We start from the raw sequence: 21197 nt of genomic DNA, 5'->3' as shown, positions 1-21197 counted from the left end.
CGATCCTTCCTCCTGCCAGGAATGTAGCGTTCACTTTGCTGTCTGCATAGCTTCAATACAGCTTATATCATAAACCTAGAGTCTTTCCAGAGAACTTAAACTAATCTGTAAGGAAGGCAGGGACTGGACTTAGAGCTAGATGTTTTAAAATGTTTCTGGTCCGTGCAGCCTTAAAATAGTAGTTTCAAAGTTGATCTGATTGTACAATATCTTTGGCAGCAGGCTGCTGTTATCTTGTAGAAAGTGCGTACTTCTTTAAGGCACTAGTTCACACACTAGCCTTCAGCAAAAAAGAAGTCAGTTAGCCCGTTTCAGTACCGTTTGATACAATGGCTGACGCTAGGACACGGAAGAGGACGGTGACAGATGAAGCTTAAAAGAGAAAAGAGAGAGTGACCGAGCAAGAAGCCGGACAAGAGGATCTATTGGACAGGCTCTTACTTGCTGGCGAGAGCTTTGCGAAACATTAGGCAGCAATCCTGACGCAGAGCTGGCTATGTCAGTACTTTGTGTGTTTTACAACAGTACAGTTGAAGATCTTTTGCGGACGCCAAAGCAGACCAAGCCAAATTTTTCCACAATGTTGCCTTAATCTCTCATGTTGTGAAGAAACAATATGGACTCATACTGAATTACTCAATGTCAGATACACATGAAGCTGAAAAAGGAAAGTAAATGTTGATGAAAAAGTCGGCAAATAATGAAAGTTTCCTCACTCCAGCAGAGGTGATTCAACATGCCTGAACTGACTGGAGGTCATCAATCAAAATCAAGTTTCAGTTTTATTTAAAAAAAAATGTAAGACTTCACAAGAAATCGATGGTGCAATACTTCAGCGGTAGCCAAGAATAAAAGACAAACTTAACATGACTTATTTCAAGTTTTAAAATACTAAACGTGATTTGAATAAAGTTTTAAAATATTAAACATAAATAAAACAAGTCTGAAAATAATACTTGAACTTGAACATGATTTATCTCATCATATTCTGTCATGGCCGTCTTTGCTAACCTTCAAACAAATCTGAGCATGTCACGCCACGCAGCATTTACATGTATTCAAACCATCCTTCTTTCTCTTTGCCCACCTTTATGTAACTTCACACCTGTTTGTGTGCTTACAGGCCGAGCAGCGTGATTCAGGTTAAACATGCCCCACCCTGCTCGTTGCTCATTCACAGATTCCTTCTCAGATTCATTCATAATTCCAGACAGAAAGAGGTGTGCTGCCCTTACACTATGCTGTGCTAAGCTTTCCCACACATACCAGGCAGGTAGGGCAAGGTACAGGGTGATAATGCAATAAAGCCAATAGGAAATATTCTGTTACAGCAGTCATGTGTAATGTAATCTGTGTTAAGAACAGAGAGATTAACAAAGGAACAAATGTGTCTGGCTCACAGGTCTCCTTTAATGTGGCAATCTGTTGAAAAGTCTCTGATGTCTACGGTTATTTTGATTCTTTTTCAACATTCATTAATACTTTGACATTTTTTTAACTCCCTCTAATCTCTTGAAATCTTATTAGAAACAGACAATGGCTCACTGTAATCGTCTTATTCTACACCCTCATCTTTTCTACTAAGATTTATTCCTTCTGCACAAACTGCTTTCTCCCATTTCCCCAAAGACATGCGCTAGGTAGACTGAGCATGCCCCTTTAACAATAATAAAGAAAGGAACAGGGGGGAATACATAGATGTGTTTGGGCCAACAGCTGTCAAAATCCTTCCATATTTCCATCACTGGAGGGATTGGAAGGAGAGCTGGCTTTAAACAATGGAAAATACATTGTGAGACCCACGCTGTGTGTTACTCACAGCCATGGTTAGTCTCATTTCTGGAGGATATTGTTCACCACTCTTCATTTCCTGAGTTTTCCATGAGCCATTTGCAGTGTAAGACAGGTCTTGTTCAAGGAGGAAGTGGCAGCTTATGACTTTTGATTCGGTGCTTTTTCTCAACTATTGCATTCCCTTTTAGGTTCCTAAGCACTTCATTGACTTGCAAATTTTAACATTCTTGGCTTACCATCTCTGCAAAAAACTCGAATGAAGATAACTGAACTATGAATGTAAATTGTGGTTCTCTCTCTTCTAAGGTTAAGCAAACAGGTTTGTCTTTTACGAACAAAATGCATCAAATGCCAATTAGAAATATTGTAAAAAGGCTGGAGCTGCTTGTTGTAGTGTTTATGAACCTGCATGGATTACTTGGCGGGGTCAACTTCAGTAGAGTTTCATGTGAGAAGGTAGAGTGAGGGCCACATGACACCAGTATTAGTGTCTACAATCATACTAATTGCTCTTTGAGGCTGTACACAGTCACAGTGGTGCTTCTGGCTGAATGCTCATTTGCTCACATTAAATGATGTGCTTTTTTCCAGGTTCAGCATCTGATTTTGGTGTGCGAGGACTCTTGCATTGCTGCAAACACAAAGAAAACCTGAGTCTGATGGAAATGTCAGTTTGAACATTAGCCAATGCGTTTATTAAAATTCAGACCTGATGATAGCTGTGGATTAAAAAGTCTTGAAAGTCTGTACCAGCTCAATGGAAATCATCCAGTAGTTGTTTACTCAAAATCACGTCAGGCTCATGGTGGTGCTAGAGAAAGAAGTCAAGGTAACACCAACATCACTGAAGTTCAACCTCTGGGAAACATGACTGTGTCGTCGTAATCCAATCTGAATTTATCAAGTAAATGTTAAGTATTTTAGTTGAGACCAAAGAGGTGCACATTCTGGCTGACTTGATGCTAATAAAGCATAACACTGTACTTCATGCAGCAGTTGATCAACGCAGACACAGGTCTGAATTTGTTCTTTATCCAGTGTCAGTTTAAGTCATTTAGTTCTGCACACAAACCTGCATCAGCAACATAAAGAACCTCTCTATCCCCTCTTTTACTTCAACTCAATCTGGCTCGTATCACTTCCGACCGGGAGACGATGATACAAAGACCCCACACAGACAAACTCATTCATGCACACTCATGTGTTCTCACGTTCATGTAGAGTTTGTGCCAACAGCACCTTCGGGCCAAGACTGGGACTGTGGGTGCAGCTGCAGCTGAGACGAGAGCAGGAAGAAGACTTAAATGTCTGCTGGATGAAGATGAGACGAAATCTTGATTCAGGGATAATCCAGCAGTATAAATAAATGTCTTTGTTCCCCATCAAACGGATCTTTCTATATTTGTTGTTGATACTTGTTTTACACCGTCTCTGTTTCAATAGTAAAAGCTTTATTAAAAGCTTACCTTTCATCTTCATGTCTTTCAACACGACCAGATAAGTTAACTTCACCTGTTACTCAAGTTCAAGTTTGTTTTGAACAACATGGCACAGCCACTTTTTATGCTTCTTTATATGTGTATCAATTAATATAGTTTTTGTAGCTGTTTAGTTTTTGCTTGTAATTGTGTTTATATGTCAATTTGTATATGTGTGAACCACCAACCTGCCACGGGACAACAGATGGAAATGAGTCTATGGCTACAATCTGTCTTATTTACATGTTAATGTTCATTAATGTGCACTGTACCTAATTAAAATAAATCAATCAATGTTTCTTATTAACGGCACACTCAGTTTAGCACACCTCTTTCATTCTCTGGATCTCATCTTCCAGCAGTCCAGGGTGTGACTGCTCAGACATCTGGGGTTACAACAAGTCTACAATACTATTTCTACATATTTCTTAAAGACCAGGATGTAACACTTGCCTGACAAACATTCTTAATATAAAGAATATAAAATGTAAAATGTAAAAGTACTAACACCACAAGTGTAGATTAAGTTTGTGTAAAGTTAAGGCTTTTATTTTAATTTATTATAGTACAAACAAAAGCTGTGGGGTCAGAATAAACTAAGGGCACCAAAGGTGAAGGTACTCATACTGTATTACTGAATAGCCCCTTCTCAAATAATGTATGAGTAATGAAGTATAATCAAACATCCCTTAGGGTCACTTGAGTTTAGCAGCTAGTGAAGAATAAGTTCATTTTAATGACTTCATATCATGATGGGGACTTCTGTATTTTTCCCAAGGAATCAATAAAGTCTTATGTTATATAAACATGATAGGTCTTAATACATCATCATTATTCTTTTGTAGATCTCTTTTTTTCTAAACTCAATCGCTGTAGTGATTAGTAATCAAAATAAAGAGCAAGTAAAAATGCTAGTCACATGCCCGAGGTACAAATTGTATATTTGGTGGAGAAACCGATTGGGAATCTTTTTCGGGGAAACAGTAAGAATGGTAAGTTATCCGTCCAACACCACTGAGCAGTACCATTCTCTTGGCCTCATTACAGAAAGCACAGAAATGAGTGCTGAGACACAATTGGCCTCCTTGTTACTGTGCAGCAATCCTAAATCCCCCACGCAGCAGCTCGCAATGAATACAGTCTTGTTCCCCAGTCTGTAGAGCAAAATCCCTAAAGCTGGAGACATTTTTGATTTCTTTTTTGTTTTTCCTGTTGTGGAGGACGGAAGCTGTAGTAATCAATAGTGCCAAAACACCCTCATACTGTACATTTAATCTGTATAAAAATAGCTGATTATTGGTAAATGTTAAGTGACCTTGTCCTTCTGAACTCAATCTAATCCAGACGCTTGTTTTCTCACAGTCACAGGTTGTCATCTCTGCTGCCATGAGGACAGCAGCACAGACACGCACAGCTGGATGTGTTGATAGATGCATTAAGTATAAGAAAAAGCACTTGTCTCTCAGCACTCGGCGGAAAACCTGGGCTGCTAGGAAAAAGAGCCTTCAACCTCCTCCAGAAAGTTCAGAGCACTCAGCCATTATCTCCCGCAATGCATTACAAGGGTCTCTCAGAGGAGCGTGCATGCTTTCTCTATCTGGGAGACAGAATTCCAGACATTCTGGCTGCCTTGCCTGATGTTTGGCGGACCGTTAGCAAATTCCTGCAGCCTGTTGATCACCAGGCTGGTACAAAGTCACCATGGTGCTGGTGAGGAAGGAAAGGGTCAGTTCCGGCAGTCCGAGGCCATTGGGCTGAGGCTGTGACCGCATACTTCACTCTCAACTTCCTCTGATGATTTGCAAATCATCACCTGGTGCCTAATAGTGAAGGCCGTGTGTGCTTCAGTGGGCAGTCTGGTTGTGCTTTCAGCATTGGACTAACAGGGAAAGTTAGAGAAGCACATACACGTTTAGCAGCTAGAGAAGTTGAGCTGACCAGTGTAACCAGTCTGATGACTAATTGTCCTGCCTTGTTCTCTACAAATGTGTTGACTAGTCAATGAAGGAAGATCACAAGTGTAATTGTAAGAAGAAAAGTAACTTGCTCAAATATATTTTGTGGTATGGTGAATACTGGCTTACTGTCCAACAAGAACAAGGACACTTGAAGATGACACTGTTCATTTTATTAGTTGGGTCTGACTTTTTTTATGTGCAGGTCGGTGACATCTACGATAACTTTACACAGGGCTCTACCTCTACAGATGATCAAATAAATGCATCATTGGTATCCAACCGGAGGATCGAGACCCCTCCAGGAGGTCACAGGATTCATGTCAGGAGATGCTAGATACTTTATAAGACAGGAATTATTTTTTATGCCAAAAACTTTATTTCTTTAACTGTAAACTAATCTTAACTCACTGTATTTTTTGTATTATGTGAGGGGGGCAATCACTTTTCACTGAACTCATGATTATTAAAAGACAGAAGTCAGACCAACACATTTTCATGTCGCACAACTTTAATAGAATATTTTAACTAACTGTACAAATTGAAAAGAAATATTGCGCAAGTAACAAATTGTGAATAAGAACCAGTTAAGGCCATTGCTAGCACACGGTTCAATGTTGTATATTTGAAGATGTCAGCCGTGGCTCTGAGAGATCCGTCAAGATTTACAATCGTTCTTTTAAAAAGAGAAGGGATAGGTTTTCTTCCCATTGTAACTGCTGTCGCTGGCCAGTCACCACATGACCAAAATCCAAGTGCAGTATATAAAATACATTGGCAACCTCCTCTTTTAGTTTTCCACAGACATTCTACTGAATCATTTTACAATAACATAAATATTTATATAGTTTTTAACAACTTTAAATGCTGAATTTGATTAGTGTGTTAATGAGAATTGGCAAACAATTTCATAGAAGAGGACGGTGTGTTTAGTCGTTCATTTTGGCTTGTTGGCAACAGAATTTACATTTATTCCAAACTTCCCGCACACTGCCCCATCACTGACTTGAAAGGACATTTGTTAAGAACTAAAGTTACACTAGAAGTGAACATCCACGGGCGAGTCAGCCGCTGCGTTGGTATTCATGTGTTATCTGTTAAGAGAAATATTCACCAGACTGGATGTGATCGTTGGGCTGGGAAAATCCAACAGGCTGAAATCAACCAATGTGGAGACATTTTCAAATGTCTGAATATCATTAATTGTTCTTCAGGGCTGATGGGTCAAACAGGATAAGAGATCTACATGACAGATTGTGGTAAACCACACATCAGTCACAGTTCTGTGTTCATTCAAGTGCTCAGTTTAAATGCTTGTTTAGCCCGAAACAGCTGGGCAGAATTGATCAGTTTTAAAGCAGAACTTAATTCTTCTACATTTGTAATTCACTCTGATAATAACAAAAAAAACACAACTTGGCAGTATTCACGTTTTGCTGACCTGCTAAGCCCCCACAAAAAAAGATTTGAGCCAATGAGAATGAGCGTATTACTGCAGCTGGGCCTCAGGAGTTCCCAAAATGCACCACTTGATACAGCTGCATGACACCAGAATAAATAGTCTAATGACAAGACAATGAACATTTAAAACAGTAAATTAAATTCAAAATGATACATTGTATGTCTCTTAAAAACACCATAACAAAAGAAAAACACTGCAGCAACCCCAGTGAAAGATTAAGTCAAACTTGTTCAGCAGTTTCTGAGTAAACTTGCACGTCGCTTGTTGGCATTAAAAAACCCTGAGTAACTGATGTATGTCCATGAAAACTAAAGTTGGGATCCATTCCTTTCCTATCTTTTAATCCATATGATGTTTTGAGTTTCTTGGCAGTCATAAGCCTCTCCACTTTACCAAAGAGGACTGTCCCTACGTGATGCCATGGTATTTTATCTCAGTCAAGTCACTTCCTGCTTTGAGTTTGAATGAAGCCAAATAAAAAAGGGGTGAGATGGGCGCAAGACGAAAGAAAAGAAGTCATGCACATAGTAAAAACGCAGTTTGGTTTGCGTTCTATTGCGTTCAGATGAGAGTTCATAAAATGGCGGAGCCTGCAAGATTGGAGTACTTGCTGATTGGCTAAGAACTGATTTAATGGACAACAGGTCTCCATATCTTCTGGTCACCACGGTTACTGCTGTTTGCATTCGGCAGGCTGGGGCTGTTCTTTCTGTGTGGAGAGAAAAAACAGTTAAGCACCCAGGAAGACAGACAGCTAATGAAGCCAACAAGAAGAGGCTAATGACAGAGCAGATGCAGACTAGAGAAAGGAAACTACTTTTTTTTTTTTTTTTTTACACCCTGGTTTGTTACAGCAAAGGGAAAAATTTTTAGAAACCTGAGATAGGGTGACAGAAGGAAGAAAAAGAAAAGCTGGATGGTGTAGGGGGACAGGGATTAAAAGGAGTAGCTAACCAAGATGTGAGTTAAGGATCTTCAACACCTCAGAATACTGGGAGAATCAAGGATGTAGTGGGAGACAAAGGCAGACAGAATACTAAATCAAAGCCTAATGTAGCAGTGTATAATGTAAGCAGGACGCCATCCTTACTTCTCCCTTACCTAGAAATGCATGGGGTGAGAATGATTGATTATGCCTGTAATGGAGGGGAATCCAGGGGAGGGAGAGACAACAACATGCACAAGTTTAATCATCACATTCAGAAATGACAGTGAGACATTGCTGAGGTCAGTGAATGAGCACACTGAATAACTCTTGATGAGCTGACGGCAGGTACCACGAGAGAAACACTCAGCGCCTACAGACACTCACACAGACAAAACATCATTGTTGCTCACCTCTGAAGAAACTGCTAACAGGCCAGGGTATGGACTTAATCACTATCAGACTGGAATAGCTCATAGTGGAGTGTAGTCAGCTCAAACCACAAAATAAAGGCTCTTTCACAGGCTGCTGTTATATCATAATTTGTAACCAATGGTCTAAGACAGATTGCATGACACGACCTCTTAAAAAGTCTGCCGTATGCAGGATTGACTTCAGGTCAGAGCTGGTTGATACAATGTAAGAGCATTCACAGCTCTAAAGTAAAAGCTTTAAACTGCATGTGTAGCTAAAACACACTGTGCTTTCTGGATTTTAAGGACAGATGCTTCACAAGATTTGATAATTAGATAATCACTGCTCAAAAACAATAATGGATGACAAACCAGACCCTGGCTTGTTATGGACAGTTTTCAGTTCCATCTTTGAAACAATCACCCTTTTTCATCTACATTAGTGAAATTACAGATTACTCTGGGGCTTTTTCCCAGCTCAGCCATGTTGGGTCAAGGCAGCACATTATCATGAAAATAAATGGGGCAAACTATGCAGTGTTATGGAAACTCCCATTTAATGTTAATCTCATGGCAGACCATAATTCATTTTTAAGCATGCAACAAGTATTTGCTAAAGAGTGTCTATTACCTGATCGGGGCAAAATAACCTGATGTGCAAACCTTTTATAAGCACCGCACTCAAGGATAAGGCGACTACAAACACTGCTGGAGATGAAGATATGAGTGACAAACTTTCGATTATTTGTTATTTTGATATAAACTTTTATCATATGTAAAACTTGAATTTAATGTAAGCAATACACAGTGGACAGTGTACAAATAAGTTTCAACTGAATGATCCTTCCCTCAAAGTGTTATGCAAAATTTGTTTTCTTTTGTGTAAGACTTAATTAGGTGTATCAATGTGTGTGCAGTGCAAAAAGCAAAATCTCATAACATTTATTGGATAAGCCTCCGCAGCATCGCCCTGTAGTCACAGTAACAAAAAAGAACGACACTAATCATTCTAAAAAACTTGTAAACAGCTGACCAGTCAAATGTAATATCCTCCTCATGACAAAAAACATCTCACTTTTTTACTCTTCCTTTTCAGCGGTTTTCGTTTAACTTTGGATTCTTAACAACATTGATTTTCAGTGAGAAGTTAATGTTGCAACCTTTAATCTACCAGAATCAACCTGATTTCAAAATGAAATGTAAAAGCAAAATAAAATAAAAAGTCAAACATGCAATTAAAAATGTACATTAATTGACAGCCCAAATAGCATTGCATTACTCCAGAAGGCTTAGTAATAAATGAAAGAACTTGACGTTAACTTCAAAAAGTTTGACACGTACATCTTGAGCAGAGCCACAATCTATGATACAAGCAGAAACAAACATTTTAAAATAGTTACTGACCTTGGGGTCAAAGTCTCCCTCATCATCGTCATCATCACCATCCTCATCTTGCTCCTGAGACACAAAGACAAGACGATTCAACAATATTCAAAGAACCCATTCTTTCACAAAATATATACCAGGACTTCTATAATTACATGTTAAAGCTTCAATATGTATGGTGATAAAGAAAGACCAGCTGCCTGGTTTTTAAGAACAAATTAACACTTAAATCAAGTAGTAGCACTAACCTCTTCATCTCCCTCTTCCAGCTCCTCCTCTTCAAACTGTAACAAAACAATTATATTGAGAGTGAACACCCGTGGTACAAAAGTTCAGACAAGATCAGCTTATGTCCTTAAATAATCATTTTAAGCCTGCAAACATCTGATATGGCTTTATTGTGCTCCTGCATCTCTTTTTTGCGTGCTTGTTTAACAGTAAAAAAAGACTCACACTCTCGTCATCCTCCAGGGCCTCTCCAGTGAAATACAGCACCGCTCTGGGAATTATTCTCTCACGGAAGAAATGACCGATCTCAAAGTCTGTGGCTAGGGTGAACTCACAGTCCTCGTCCTATAAAAGAAGATCACAATGAGACCAGTTTAACACAAAAAAAACCCAGAATGACAGTAATAAGAGATGCAATAAAATGCATGGTGATTTGAGGAATAATGAGCTACATTTTACTCACCATCTCTCCATCTGGAGAAACTGTAGAAAAATGACACATCAGCAGTTAGGCAATAATACTCTCAACAAAGTCCTTTACAATGACTATACAAGGCAAAGCAATGCTCATTAAAGCTTGACTGTGGCACATCTTATCTATAATTATTAGTTTGACCAAACAGTCACAAGGGAAGTTACATTTGTCATTTAAACAAAAGCTTTGGGATCCCATTTAAGGGAACGTCTGTGGTTATTATCAATGTCATCATGTCATGAACGGCAGGTCGCAGCATGCATATAGAAGGTGATAGGCTCTTTACAACAACAGCTGTGCTCCACCCCACTGATAAAAGGTGACATCATCTATTCCTTCAGCTCCTCCCAATACAGCATGATTAGAGACTGTGTTTTTAAAGAAATTCAAAAATATATAGAGCGAGCAGGCCTTTTTTGGGAGTTAAAGAGTAAACTTACAGTCTAAAAACAAACACACAATTTCACACAACTAGCAAATACCTGTCCGTCTGATTTATTCGAGATACCCTACTCTCAATGAAGTATTCCATTGAGTTTGTGCCAACAAAGAATATGTTTTTGAGAAAAACACATAATATTTCCTCAAAACTTGATAGACATACAACCGATCCCAAAGCATGCTTTTTCTACAAGGACAGATGTAGATATGACAAGTTGTTATCATGTTGTTTTGCTTCTGTTGCCATGATGAAAAATGAAAAAGACAATTTTCTCACAACACATATCCACAGACTACACAGCAGTTAAGTTACATGTGCTCTTTTCACATGATCAGAGAGCGATGGCTTATTCACTATTGGACATCCAAACACCAGCGCTTCACACCTGAACACACTTGTCAAGGAGCTATTTATATTCACCACTTATATACTGAGGATGTGACTGAACCAGTAAGGCAAACATTAGCTCAGCCAATTAGGTATCAGGTCAACTTGTCAAAGTCAGAATAGGTCCCAGCATGTCAGCCAGGTACCATGACTACCGTATTTTCCGCACTATAAGGCGCACTTAAAAGCCTTTAATTTTCTCAAAAAACGACAGTGCGCCTTATAATCCGGAGCGCCTTATATGTGGATCAATTGGTTAATTGGTTGATCCATACTGGTTGTACACGGCGCTCAGCGACACTGACTCGGATAATGACGAGAAGGAGCCGGGCATTTTGGATGCCGTACTCGCCCAACTGTTCAATTCGGACACTGAAGAAGAAGAATTCGAGGCATTCGTGGACGGGGAATGAACTGAAAAAGTGAGCTTTACGTGTTATACGTAACTGAACAATGTTGAACGTTTGAACATCGTTACCATGGGAGTGAACGAAGTTGTCAGAACGCTTAATAAAGTTTGACTTTATCTGACTGTTTTGTTGACATTCCCTTTAGCACAGCTCCATCTAGTGGATGCATAACGCAACCCCAGTCAAACGTTTGACTGCAGTATCTTCTATTCTATGCGCCTTATAATCCGGTGTGCCTTATATATGAAAACAGTTCTAAAATAGGAAACTCATTGAAGGTGCGCCTTATAATCCGGTGCGCCTTATAGTGCGGAAAATATGGTACACAGGAGAGAGGACACAGTCATTGAATTCAGCGTGTTTGCTGCCTAACTTGTTGATGTTTTAAGAGAAAAAGAATCATCAAGTTATTTGATTTAAGGGATAAACCTTGAAAACAAAAACGTAAAGGGCTTGTGTAAAGCACTCCATTTGTGGTTTGTTGTCTTAAGTTATTGAATATTTAATTTTTTTAAAGCACTTGTTAGGTGTACTATATATAGAGTACACTTAAGACTTGAAGAATAAATGTTTCTTCATTTCAACATTTGTGCTAAATTTTTAATTCAGTTTAGTGAGAAAACCCTCATGTACATCATCACTGAACAACAGAAACACTGACCGATCTGTGTGCACAGATGAACACTGAACAATCTGACAAGAGTCTGGCGCCACTTGCTGTTGAAGTCAGCTAAATGCAGTGACAAATGGTAGAAGCACATGACCTGAATGTAAGCATGTTATCGCCCCGCCTGCAGGAATCACAGACACATTGACTTTCAAGCAGACATGTGTGAGTGTTCAGTGATTGGAGTTTGCTTAAGGGAGTTTGTGAACAGCGTGTGTACACAGCTAACAAAGCAAAGCTGTGATTTAAAATGTGAGAGAATCATACAGGATTTGTTGAAGTGAGAGTGATTTTTTAATTGAAGCTTAAAAGAAAGCCTCATAGTGGTGTGTGCATTTTTGTGTGTGTTCTCACCTTTAATAGGGTTAAAGAAGTTGAAGAAGGAGTCGTTGGGGACCTGTTTGGTCACAGTGCGGACGGTGCCACGGCCTTTATGCTTTTGCTTTTTCTTTATGGTTTTCACCGTCACATCCTTCCCCTTGTGCCAGTCGATCTGACAGCTAGAGAGAGAAGATGAAAAAAGAAGTGAGAGGCGGCAGAAAGTAAGAACGCAAAAAAGGTAAATGTTGGAAGAAATGCCAAGAGGAGGCTGATATGTGGGATGCTAAATCAGGAGAGATTAATATAGCAAGAGTGAAGAGGAATGTTTTACAAACTACACAACTTCCCCTTTAAAACTCAGCACCACAAGAGTCAAAGCCACGATTTAACAAACATGTTTGTGTTCTCCAGCTCTCACCCTTCACAATCAATGATCTCTGGACCCTCGAATGAGAAGGGGTCTGTTGTATCAGGTTCTGACTTCATCTTGTAGACCTTAGTGAGGACTGCATTGTTGAAGTAGCCATTGGGCTCAAAATGAAACTCTAATGTGAAACTCTGTAGAAGAAAGACAAATAAAGATACATTTTTTCATTCAGCAGTTTACCTTTATTTAGTTTATTCGCAATAATTGATGATACTGACCATTGGCTGTCCTGGTTCAGAAAACTTGACTTGAATATCTTTCAGGTGCTTTAGGATGGGCTCATCATGTTCCTGTTTATACATGAAATAGATCAGGTCAGAGACACTTCTCAAATGTGTGTGTCTAAGGCTCAAATATAGTTGATTTAAATGTACCTGTAGCATGTCACTGAGCATGTCCACACTCTTGAATATGGTGAGCCAGAACTCTGGGATGCCTTTGGGGTCTTCCTGTGGTGTGGCTTCCTCTTTCTTTGAATCCTCAATAGCTGCTTTTTCCTTTACCTCCTCCTAAGAAGCAAAGCAATAATCAAAATTCACTGTCACTGATTAGAAAGTCTGAACAATTTAGTTTGTTAAGCTTTTAAGAAGACTTGTTGAGATCCAGGTCTTTTTCAGGAAACATCTCATTTGTGCAGAGAAATCAGATACCATCAAGTTCAGAGAAATACTTTTCAGTGTTTCCTTGACTCAAGAGGAGTATTTAAATACACCATGGAGGGAAAAACTTTGGACATTAAGTTTGTTCTGAGAACTCTCATATTTCATTGAAGGTTACGGTTACTGTCTGTTTGTGTATATCTTGCGTATCTCGACCCCAGTGACAAAGCGTTTAGTCTTCAATCTTTGCTGCTCCTGTCTTGTACGCATTTAAGAAATGTTTTCTGCTGAAAGTCTCATCCTGGTTCATTTAATGGTAAAAAGTATCAATCAGTAATAATAGGCATTAAAAATCACTACAGGAAAATATCAGACTTATTCCTGACAGTCTTGTTTGCTTTTCTAGGTTTAATATAGTCGTATTAAAGCAACAATAGGAAACTTTTCCATCTTAAAATAGAAGTTTCAAAGTTGATCTAAAATGTACAACTTTCAACGGTCAGAATAGCATCTCTCTCATGTCCACAGGACGCCATAGTACTCTGTAAGTTTGGCAGCAGGCTGTGGTTCTCTCAGAAGAAGTGCCAGTTAAACCTTCTCTGTACTTTTAAGATACAACGGCTGAAGCTAAGAGACAGAAGATGACAGTGGCAGATGAAGATAAGAAGAGAAAAAGAGATGAGGCAGAGTGTACATCCCAGCAGGTATTTTCCATAACAGATCTCGACATTATCGATGTCTCGTGTTTAACAGCTTTCCCGGGTGCAAAAAGTCAATTAACCCAAGTTATGTCTTAGGCTTGCATACAAATAAATAAATCCATCTTGCCCTAAAAGTTATATCAATAACGGGCTATAGAGGCTTACAGCGGTATATTTGTGCAAAATCTGGTAACAAAATCTTGTCAGCCGACATTTGTCTTTGGCTCTCTACGACATCTCTCCTCTGCTTGTCAACAAATGCACGTTGTCTGTGAGGGGGAGAGGTGGGGGAGGCATAACAACACTGTGGGTTTTACTAAAGTGCAGTTACACTCAGAGACCTTTAACTGGAACCAAACCAAGTTCCTACATATTGTCACTTTAATTCCAGCCTGTTTCACAACCATTTAAAAAATCTGGTCTCATCAGTCTGCTATAGTAACGTACTTGAATTTACCAATACAATTTTAAATCATGATATAAGTTCAGGCTGAAGTTCTAAGGGAGAGTGCTAGTATTATTTAAGAGAAGAAAACTTTTGTGGTTGTAATACAAATCATTTACTATTACGTTGAAAAAAGAAGTATTAGTTATCAGGCTGTACTTACAGCTAGCTCCTCCTCTTCCTCTCTGTCACTGTGCCACTCACACTCTTCATCTGTGGGTTCCACTGTTCCTGTGACTATATCTCGTCTCTGTAATGCACACACACATAAGACAAAATGTTAGTCATTAGAGGAGATGATTGGGATATATTGTAGTAAAATATTTGTAAATTAACAAGCATTCATTTGATAATACAGAATTTTTTCAGCATGCACACTGAGATTCACGTCATTTGAGAGAGACTTACACACACACACATTGACACATATATACACAGACAGGTGCAGTAGGCTTGCAGCTGCCAGTCTTCACTGTGACTAAGAATGGCAGAATTCTTGTCACTCACTCTGGAAATAGCCTTGACTGACAAAAGAACAGTTGACTACTCGTTGTAGCAGTTTTCAATTTAGCACTAAGGATGCATCCTTAATGACCTCAGATCAGGCCAGTAAGACATATTTAACCACCCGATAGTGCAGGAAACAAGAAAAGGGATCCTTAAATACAAATGAGACATTCATATCATCTGATTTTCAAACACTTTTGACTGTTTGTCTTAACGTAAAAAGACAGGTCAGGGGTGACAGCCAAGAAAAGCAAAGGAAATGTTATTTTTTTTATTTAAGGTACCTTCTCAAACAGTGGCTGATAGAGGGCAGCATACTTCCTCTCAAGCTCATGGACCTCCTCGTAGAATTTAGCCTCTATGTTGGCACATTGCACCTGTAGCCTTTTCAAGGCATGAACTCGCCTCTTCACTACTTTTGGAAGCATGCTATTGGAGAACAGAAAAAATTAGAATTAATACGAATTTAACAATTAAAAGATAAACATACCACTCAATCATAAGATAGCAGTTGGGACATACTGTACGTTGGAATTAATTTGATTGGATTTTTAATTTGTGGAAAAGGTTTGTGAAAGCCCCTTACAGGATGAGTGATCAGACATTAGAAACATTTAACAGGAAGAGGAAATATGGTTATTTTGTTGTAAACCTCTCAGAAAATTCTTTACCTGAAATTGAAAGTTGGCTATTGAGACCAAAACTAATGATTTCAAGTCAAGTCCAAATGTGTTTCAATAAAAATAGTAGTATTCACATAGCATAAGGTGAGAGCCAAAGTAGTTATATCATCAAGTTTTAATTTAAGTTGTTCATCAACTTATGTCAACAAGAGCATATTGTAACCATGGCAATACATCAATTTCAAACTACAAATTCATGCAAGAAAACACAAAATAAACCATCTGCACTGACCTTTCCAAGAAGTGGAAGCTGACAGGTTTGTCCATCTGCCCACCTGGAGCTTGCATCCCTTGATCCCCTTTACCTGCTAAACCAAAAGACTTGCAGGTAAGTAATGCAGGTACCTCACATTATAGCGTTCACTTGTTGTAATGTCTAACTATGATGTGACCCATGACTATGTAGAAGTCAATCTTAAAACTCAAAAAATAACTTGTACAACAATGTTTCATGATCATTTTGTACAGTAAGCTTATTTTAAAATACCTTTGTCTTTACCTTTAGTGGCGTCCATTACCGAGTGGCAACTCCTTCCTCTGACAGAAACACATGATGTGTATTAGACATTTGTTTTTACAGAGTCACAAACTGTGACATCGTAAAAACCCACAGAACCAGAAACGGGAGAGAAAACCCCGCAGCAGGGTGTCGACAGTCATTTATAGTGACCTGTGTGTGAGTGAGTTTTCTTTACGTCGCACAAAAATCAACACTGTCTCAAATGTAAAATATGTGGTTAAAGATCAGAAACAAGCTGACACGTGTATAAAGCAGACAGAGGCAGGCAGACAGACAGACAGACAGAGACAGACAGAGACAAACAGACACAGACAGACAGACAGAGACAGACAGAGACAAACAGACAGACAGAGACAGACAGACAGACAGAGACAGACAGGCAGGCAGACAGAGACAGACAGAGACAGACAGACAGACAGAGACAGACAGACAGAGACAGACAGGCAGGCAGGCAGAGACAGACAGAGACAGACAGACAGACACAGACAGACAGACAGACAGACAGACAGACAGAGACAGACAGAGACAAACAGAGACAGACAGAGACAAACAGACACAGACAGACAGACAGACAGACAGAGACAGACAGACAGGCAGGCAGGCAGGCAGAGACAGACAGAGACAGACAGACAGAGACAGACAGACAGGCAGAGACAGACAGACAGACAGACAGACAGAGACAGACAGACAGAGACAGACAGACAGACAGAGACAGACAGAGACAGACAGACAGACAGACAGAGACAGACAGAGAGAGAGACAGAGACAGACAGACAGACAGACAGAGACAGACAGACAGAGAAGCTGACTGATCAGCACGCTGCTGTTGAGTAAGCGCAGGCCGATGACGCACTGACACGCTAATAGCAGCTGGGCTACAACCAAGTTAGCATCTCCATTAACATTAATTTAAGTAACAAACGCTGCCACTGACAGCCACACATGACACTTTATAAAACAATAACAGCTCAAGCTACGCCGATACATCAACAGGGAAACACTAATAACCATCTACTGTGGGCGGTTCATAAATGTAGCAGCAGCTAGCTGAGCTACAAAGTTAGCAACAAACTACGAGTCAACGTGCCGTGAACAAAGATGTCAAGTGCAAAGGTTAGCAGGTTAACCCTTTGTGTTCGGTTGGTTCTAAAGGAGGAAAGCGATCGTTTTATGTGTGGTTATAGCAAAAGTGTGGTACCTTTCCGTAACATAGTTAAAGTGGTGATTAGGTGAAGTTAACGCTACACATGCTAACATCCTGATAGCACTGAAGCTAACACAAGCTAGCTAGCGTTAGCTTTAATATAGCGTCGCGAGTGATGACACACTGTTCACTAAGTGTCTGTCAGGTTAGTCAGAGAAGGCACGATGTTCACGATTAACGCCGTCACAGAGTAGCAGCTGGCTGTTAAAGTATTTTTTGAGCTAGCTGTTTAGCAGTCTCACCTCGAGCTGAGCGGAATCCTACCTGCTAGTCGCGCGAGCAACACACGCGCTTCAGCATCCTCGAGTTTCATTGGACAGCTGTCGACGTGTTGCGTTCAGGTACGATGCGAAATATCCACTGCATGGCACACTTGATGTATTCTTTATTATTATTATTATTATTATTATTATTATTAATAATAATAATAATAATCATTTCTGCTTTTTAAAACAGAAAAAGAAAATATGCAAACAAAATCCAATTGTTGGCCTTATTCTTCCTGTACAACCATATTGTACAAAACAAGTTCCAGAGGAAAATAAACCACAAATAAACAAAACAAACCGATTTTAACCGTGTGGGATTAATGCAGAAATAATATGAGCTATAGGCCTACTTTTCAAAGTCAGAGCGATTTTGTCTTCATCTTGGATAAGGGAGAATTATACATACACACCATTGCAAATCCCTTCCACTGAAATCCGAAAACTGACTGCCATATTTGAGGTAAAATATTTATTGAATTTCATCTAGTCGTTCGGAGTATAAAATGTAGTTATTCGTTGTAAAATTAATCTCAAGGAGGTCTAAGAGACATTGACTTTAGAGGGGATTTAAGCTTTTAACAAGATGAAATAGATATTGGTCTAAAGCTTTATGCTGTGAGTTCTAGTGAGTCTGTGAGACTAAATTTATTCAGGCACTTTTGCACTTTTGTTAAAAAAAACACAGAATCTGACATATCATGTTTGACCACAAGGGGGTTTCATATACCCATGCTTCATAGAAGAAACGTAGAGGGGAAAGTGAATCTGCTGGGGTCTCAAAGAACAGAAAGGAATTCTTATTTTGCACTCAAGTACAGTCGACAAGTGATGTGCGTGTTGTTTGAAGCTTGTTTATTCATGTTTTTCTTCTCCAAATACTATATTTCTTCTAATTTATTGAAGACTCAAAAGTGTTTTCACTCTTCCAAGACATTTTGACAAGATGGCAGGAATGCTATGTTGATTTTTATTCATACACCGCAAAATAGCTTATAGGCTACATCTTTGTTATGAAACAACACATTGTTAAACTATGTTTGAGGAAGTGCATCAACAAGCTGTTACCTATGTGCAACAGCAAGGCAGTGGGACAAAAGTTATCATTTACCTGCGCTGTCAAATAACATCATATTCACACACAGTACTTCACTGATCCAGCAAGTTTTTATTTGTCGGAAATTTACTTGTTGCAGAAGTAGCCCTATAAGTTACAGACGTTAAAAAAAAGACTCTTTCTTTCTGTTTACTATCAACCACTGTGTTGTCTGCACACTTGAGAGGAAGTGACAGCACTGCAGTCCCTCAGGGTACGATTGGTGACCAGGCTTTGTGCCTGTCAAAGTGTGACATTTACCAGCAGGTTCTGTTCCAAGAGAGGTAATCAAATGTGATTGTGTAGCATTTAGGACGAGCTAGAGATCATGAAACAAGTGTACTGTTGCTAATTTTGGAAATGCATTATTATATTGTTTTTTTTATATAGAAACAGTGACTTAATGTACACTAGATCAGCATTTTGACCTTTGTGAGATGTAGAATTTTAGTTGCAGCTAATAAATCAAAGAACAGAAAAAGGCTCTGAATTCAGTCTGTGAAAGCCTTTGATAGTTTTGTGACCCACTGCGGAAGTCTTTGTTGAAGTGACTGCGATACTGTTAAGACAATAGTAACACCTGCAGCTGTAACACAAAGCTGTAGCCTACTTTACAGCTTCAGTTTGTCAGAGAGACAGACTCCCAGATTACCCCCCACCCCCTTCAGACTGTTTCTATACCCCCTGAGTGGGCAGACACACACCTGGCTACTGAAACGATGTGTGCTCCTGCATTTCCACTGGTCTATATTCTATCTATCTATACCCTACTACGCTAAGATAGCGTAGCTGCCTGCATGGCTGAAGTTAAAAAGAGTGAACAAACAAAAGAACAAATGTTATATTTAGTTGTAAGTCATGCCTATCTCTCTATCTATCTATCTATCTATCTATCTAAATCTATAAAATAACAGTTGTAAGCTGTCTTGTCTAACTCATATTTTCTCTTCCTTAAAATAATATGTTCTCTGTTTGTCCATTCTGGAAAACGTGACCCTCCCCCCATTGCTTGTGATTAACTTCCTGTTTATCCATCTGAACGTCTTTTTTTAAAACCCATTACAGATTGAAGATAAAGGGACGACATATGTTGTTTAAGCGTTAAATCCACGGAGACAAAAATCAGATTTTGTGCTATATAAACCAAATTGACATGACTGGGAAAGGCTGCTTGTATGATCCAGCAATATTTGATCCTGTCTGGATTTCTAACAGATTCTTCTCAGTTTTAACCCCCCTGGAGGCTTTTTACTGATATGAAACATTTAGAATTTGCATAATTTTACCATCTTTCCTTTGGTTTGTTATGCTTAATTCCCATATTGGAATATACACATTACTAATCAACAGGTATAAATGAGTGTGTCTGTTTAACTTGTGAATCATGAGGAAGCTGTCTCCTTGTCTTTACAGATACATGCTGGTAACGGCCCCTGTGGCCATGAATAGAAATGATTTGGTTTAAAAGATGAATTCAAGTTTTGATCTTTGTATATAAATGTCATCCCTTTTTCACACATTGGAGAATCAGTTCCTCAGCACTGATTGGTTGAATGTTGATTTGTGATTCCGACAGGCCCATCAAATAATCAGAATGTCCTTTAAAAGCCCTGATCAATATCTTTTTCTTTGGAAAGAAAAGAAGTGTTCTTTGTGTTGCCTTTATTGCTCATGGTCTGGAATGAGATAAGTCTAGACTCCGCTTAGGTGGTCCAGGCGTTGCCCCTGTCGTTCTTTCTTGTATTTTGGTCTTTTTCTTTTCTTGTGTCTTTGTTTCTCGCTTGCACAAACACACATGCTCACTCACAAAAAAGAGAAGGAAAGAATTGACTTCCTCCTGGAAGTGGATGTCATAATAGCCCTGGTCTGTTTTCTGTTGATTGAACATGTAGCAGCAGCGTCTACGTGGGCCCATCTCATCCCACTGGGGTATTGGTTTTGTGAATGAAGTGGCCAAACTCCCAGATGGCAGTATTGATATGGCTGAGAGGAGAGGGCTGTGTGCACGAGCCATCCTGCCCCTGCATCCTCTGTCGTCCATTAAGCTTCTCTCCTCCTAACGCATAGGTAATGGCCTATCCGTACACCATAATCAGACAGACACACACTGACAGTAAAAAGCCATCAAAATAACACACACAAACAAGCGCACACACAGCAAGCGGCCACATTGACACAGCTGCAGTCTTTATTCATAGGAGGAGGTCTTGGGTGGGGAGAAAGGGGTAAAAAATGACAGGCAGAAAATGGTTTATCTGCTCAGAGGTGGCTGCGTCAGAAGGCCTCGTCTGCGTAACAAATTTAACAGATTCATCGATCCAACATATGCCAGGACGAGTCTCTGCTCGTGCTTTTACGCGATTTAGGTGCAATTTACTTTCATCTGCACCAATAAGCAATATCCGT

At 39.4% G+C, this 21197-nt stretch overlaps 1 protein-coding gene across 6 annotated transcripts; it reads right to left on the bottom strand.

Moving 5' to 3' along the window:
- Positions 1 to 5720: 5720 nt before the first annotated feature.
- On the bottom strand, positions 5721 to 17763 carry nap1l4a (nucleosome assembly protein 1-like 4a). 6 transcript variants are annotated; one of them, XM_020641665.3, is made up of 15 exons: positions 17672 to 17763; positions 16193 to 16242; positions 15938 to 16013; positions 15307 to 15451; positions 14679 to 14765; positions 13145 to 13279; positions 12989 to 13060; positions 12762 to 12901; positions 12377 to 12522; positions 10105 to 10124; positions 9867 to 9986; positions 9662 to 9697; positions 9432 to 9485; positions 7791 to 7825; positions 5721 to 7398 (listed from the first exon to the last, which is right to left on the bottom strand). In XM_020641665.3, the coding sequence occupies exons 1-14, from the start codon at positions 17740 to 17742 to the stop codon at positions 7820 to 7822; spliced, it is 1158 nt and encodes a 385-aa protein (XP_020497321.2). In that variant the 5' UTR covers positions 17743 to 17763; the 3' UTR covers positions 5721 to 7398; positions 7791 to 7819. The 6 variants fall into 6 exon arrangements, with proteins under 6 accessions (XP_020497321.2, XP_020497297.2, XP_065812747.1 ...); XM_020641641.3 differs by lacking the exon at positions 7791 to 7825; XM_065956675.1 differs by lacking the exon at positions 7791 to 7825 and having other exon boundaries at positions 15938 to 16010.
- Positions 17764 to 21197: the final 3434 nt, after the last annotated feature.

Source organism: Labrus bergylta, chromosome 7 (genome assembly GCF_963930695.1).
Source record: "Labrus bergylta chromosome 7, fLabBer1.1, whole genome shotgun sequence".
NCBI lineage: Eukaryota > Metazoa > Chordata > Actinopteri > Labriformes > Labridae > Labrus > Labrus bergylta.
Note: the sequence above shows the minus strand (reverse complement) of the source record. Positions and strands in the feature narration are given on the sequence as shown.

What these genes read in the sequence shown, in the direction of transcription:
- nap1l4a (XM_020641641.3), bottom strand. Translation starts at nt 17,742, where the DNA reads ATGAAACTCGAGGATGCTGAAGCGCGTGTGTTGCTCGCGCGACTAGCA. An exon ending in AGGATTCCGCTCAGCTCGAG is followed by an intron (nt 16,243 to 17,671) that starts GTGAGACTGCTA and finishes TGTTTCTGTCAG; the next exon opens with AGGAAGGAGTTGCCACTCGG. An exon ending in TTTCTCCAGATGGAGAGATG is followed by an intron (nt 9,987 to 10,104) that starts GTGAGTAAAATG and finishes CTTCTTTTATAG; the next exon opens with GACGAGGACTGTGAGTTCAC.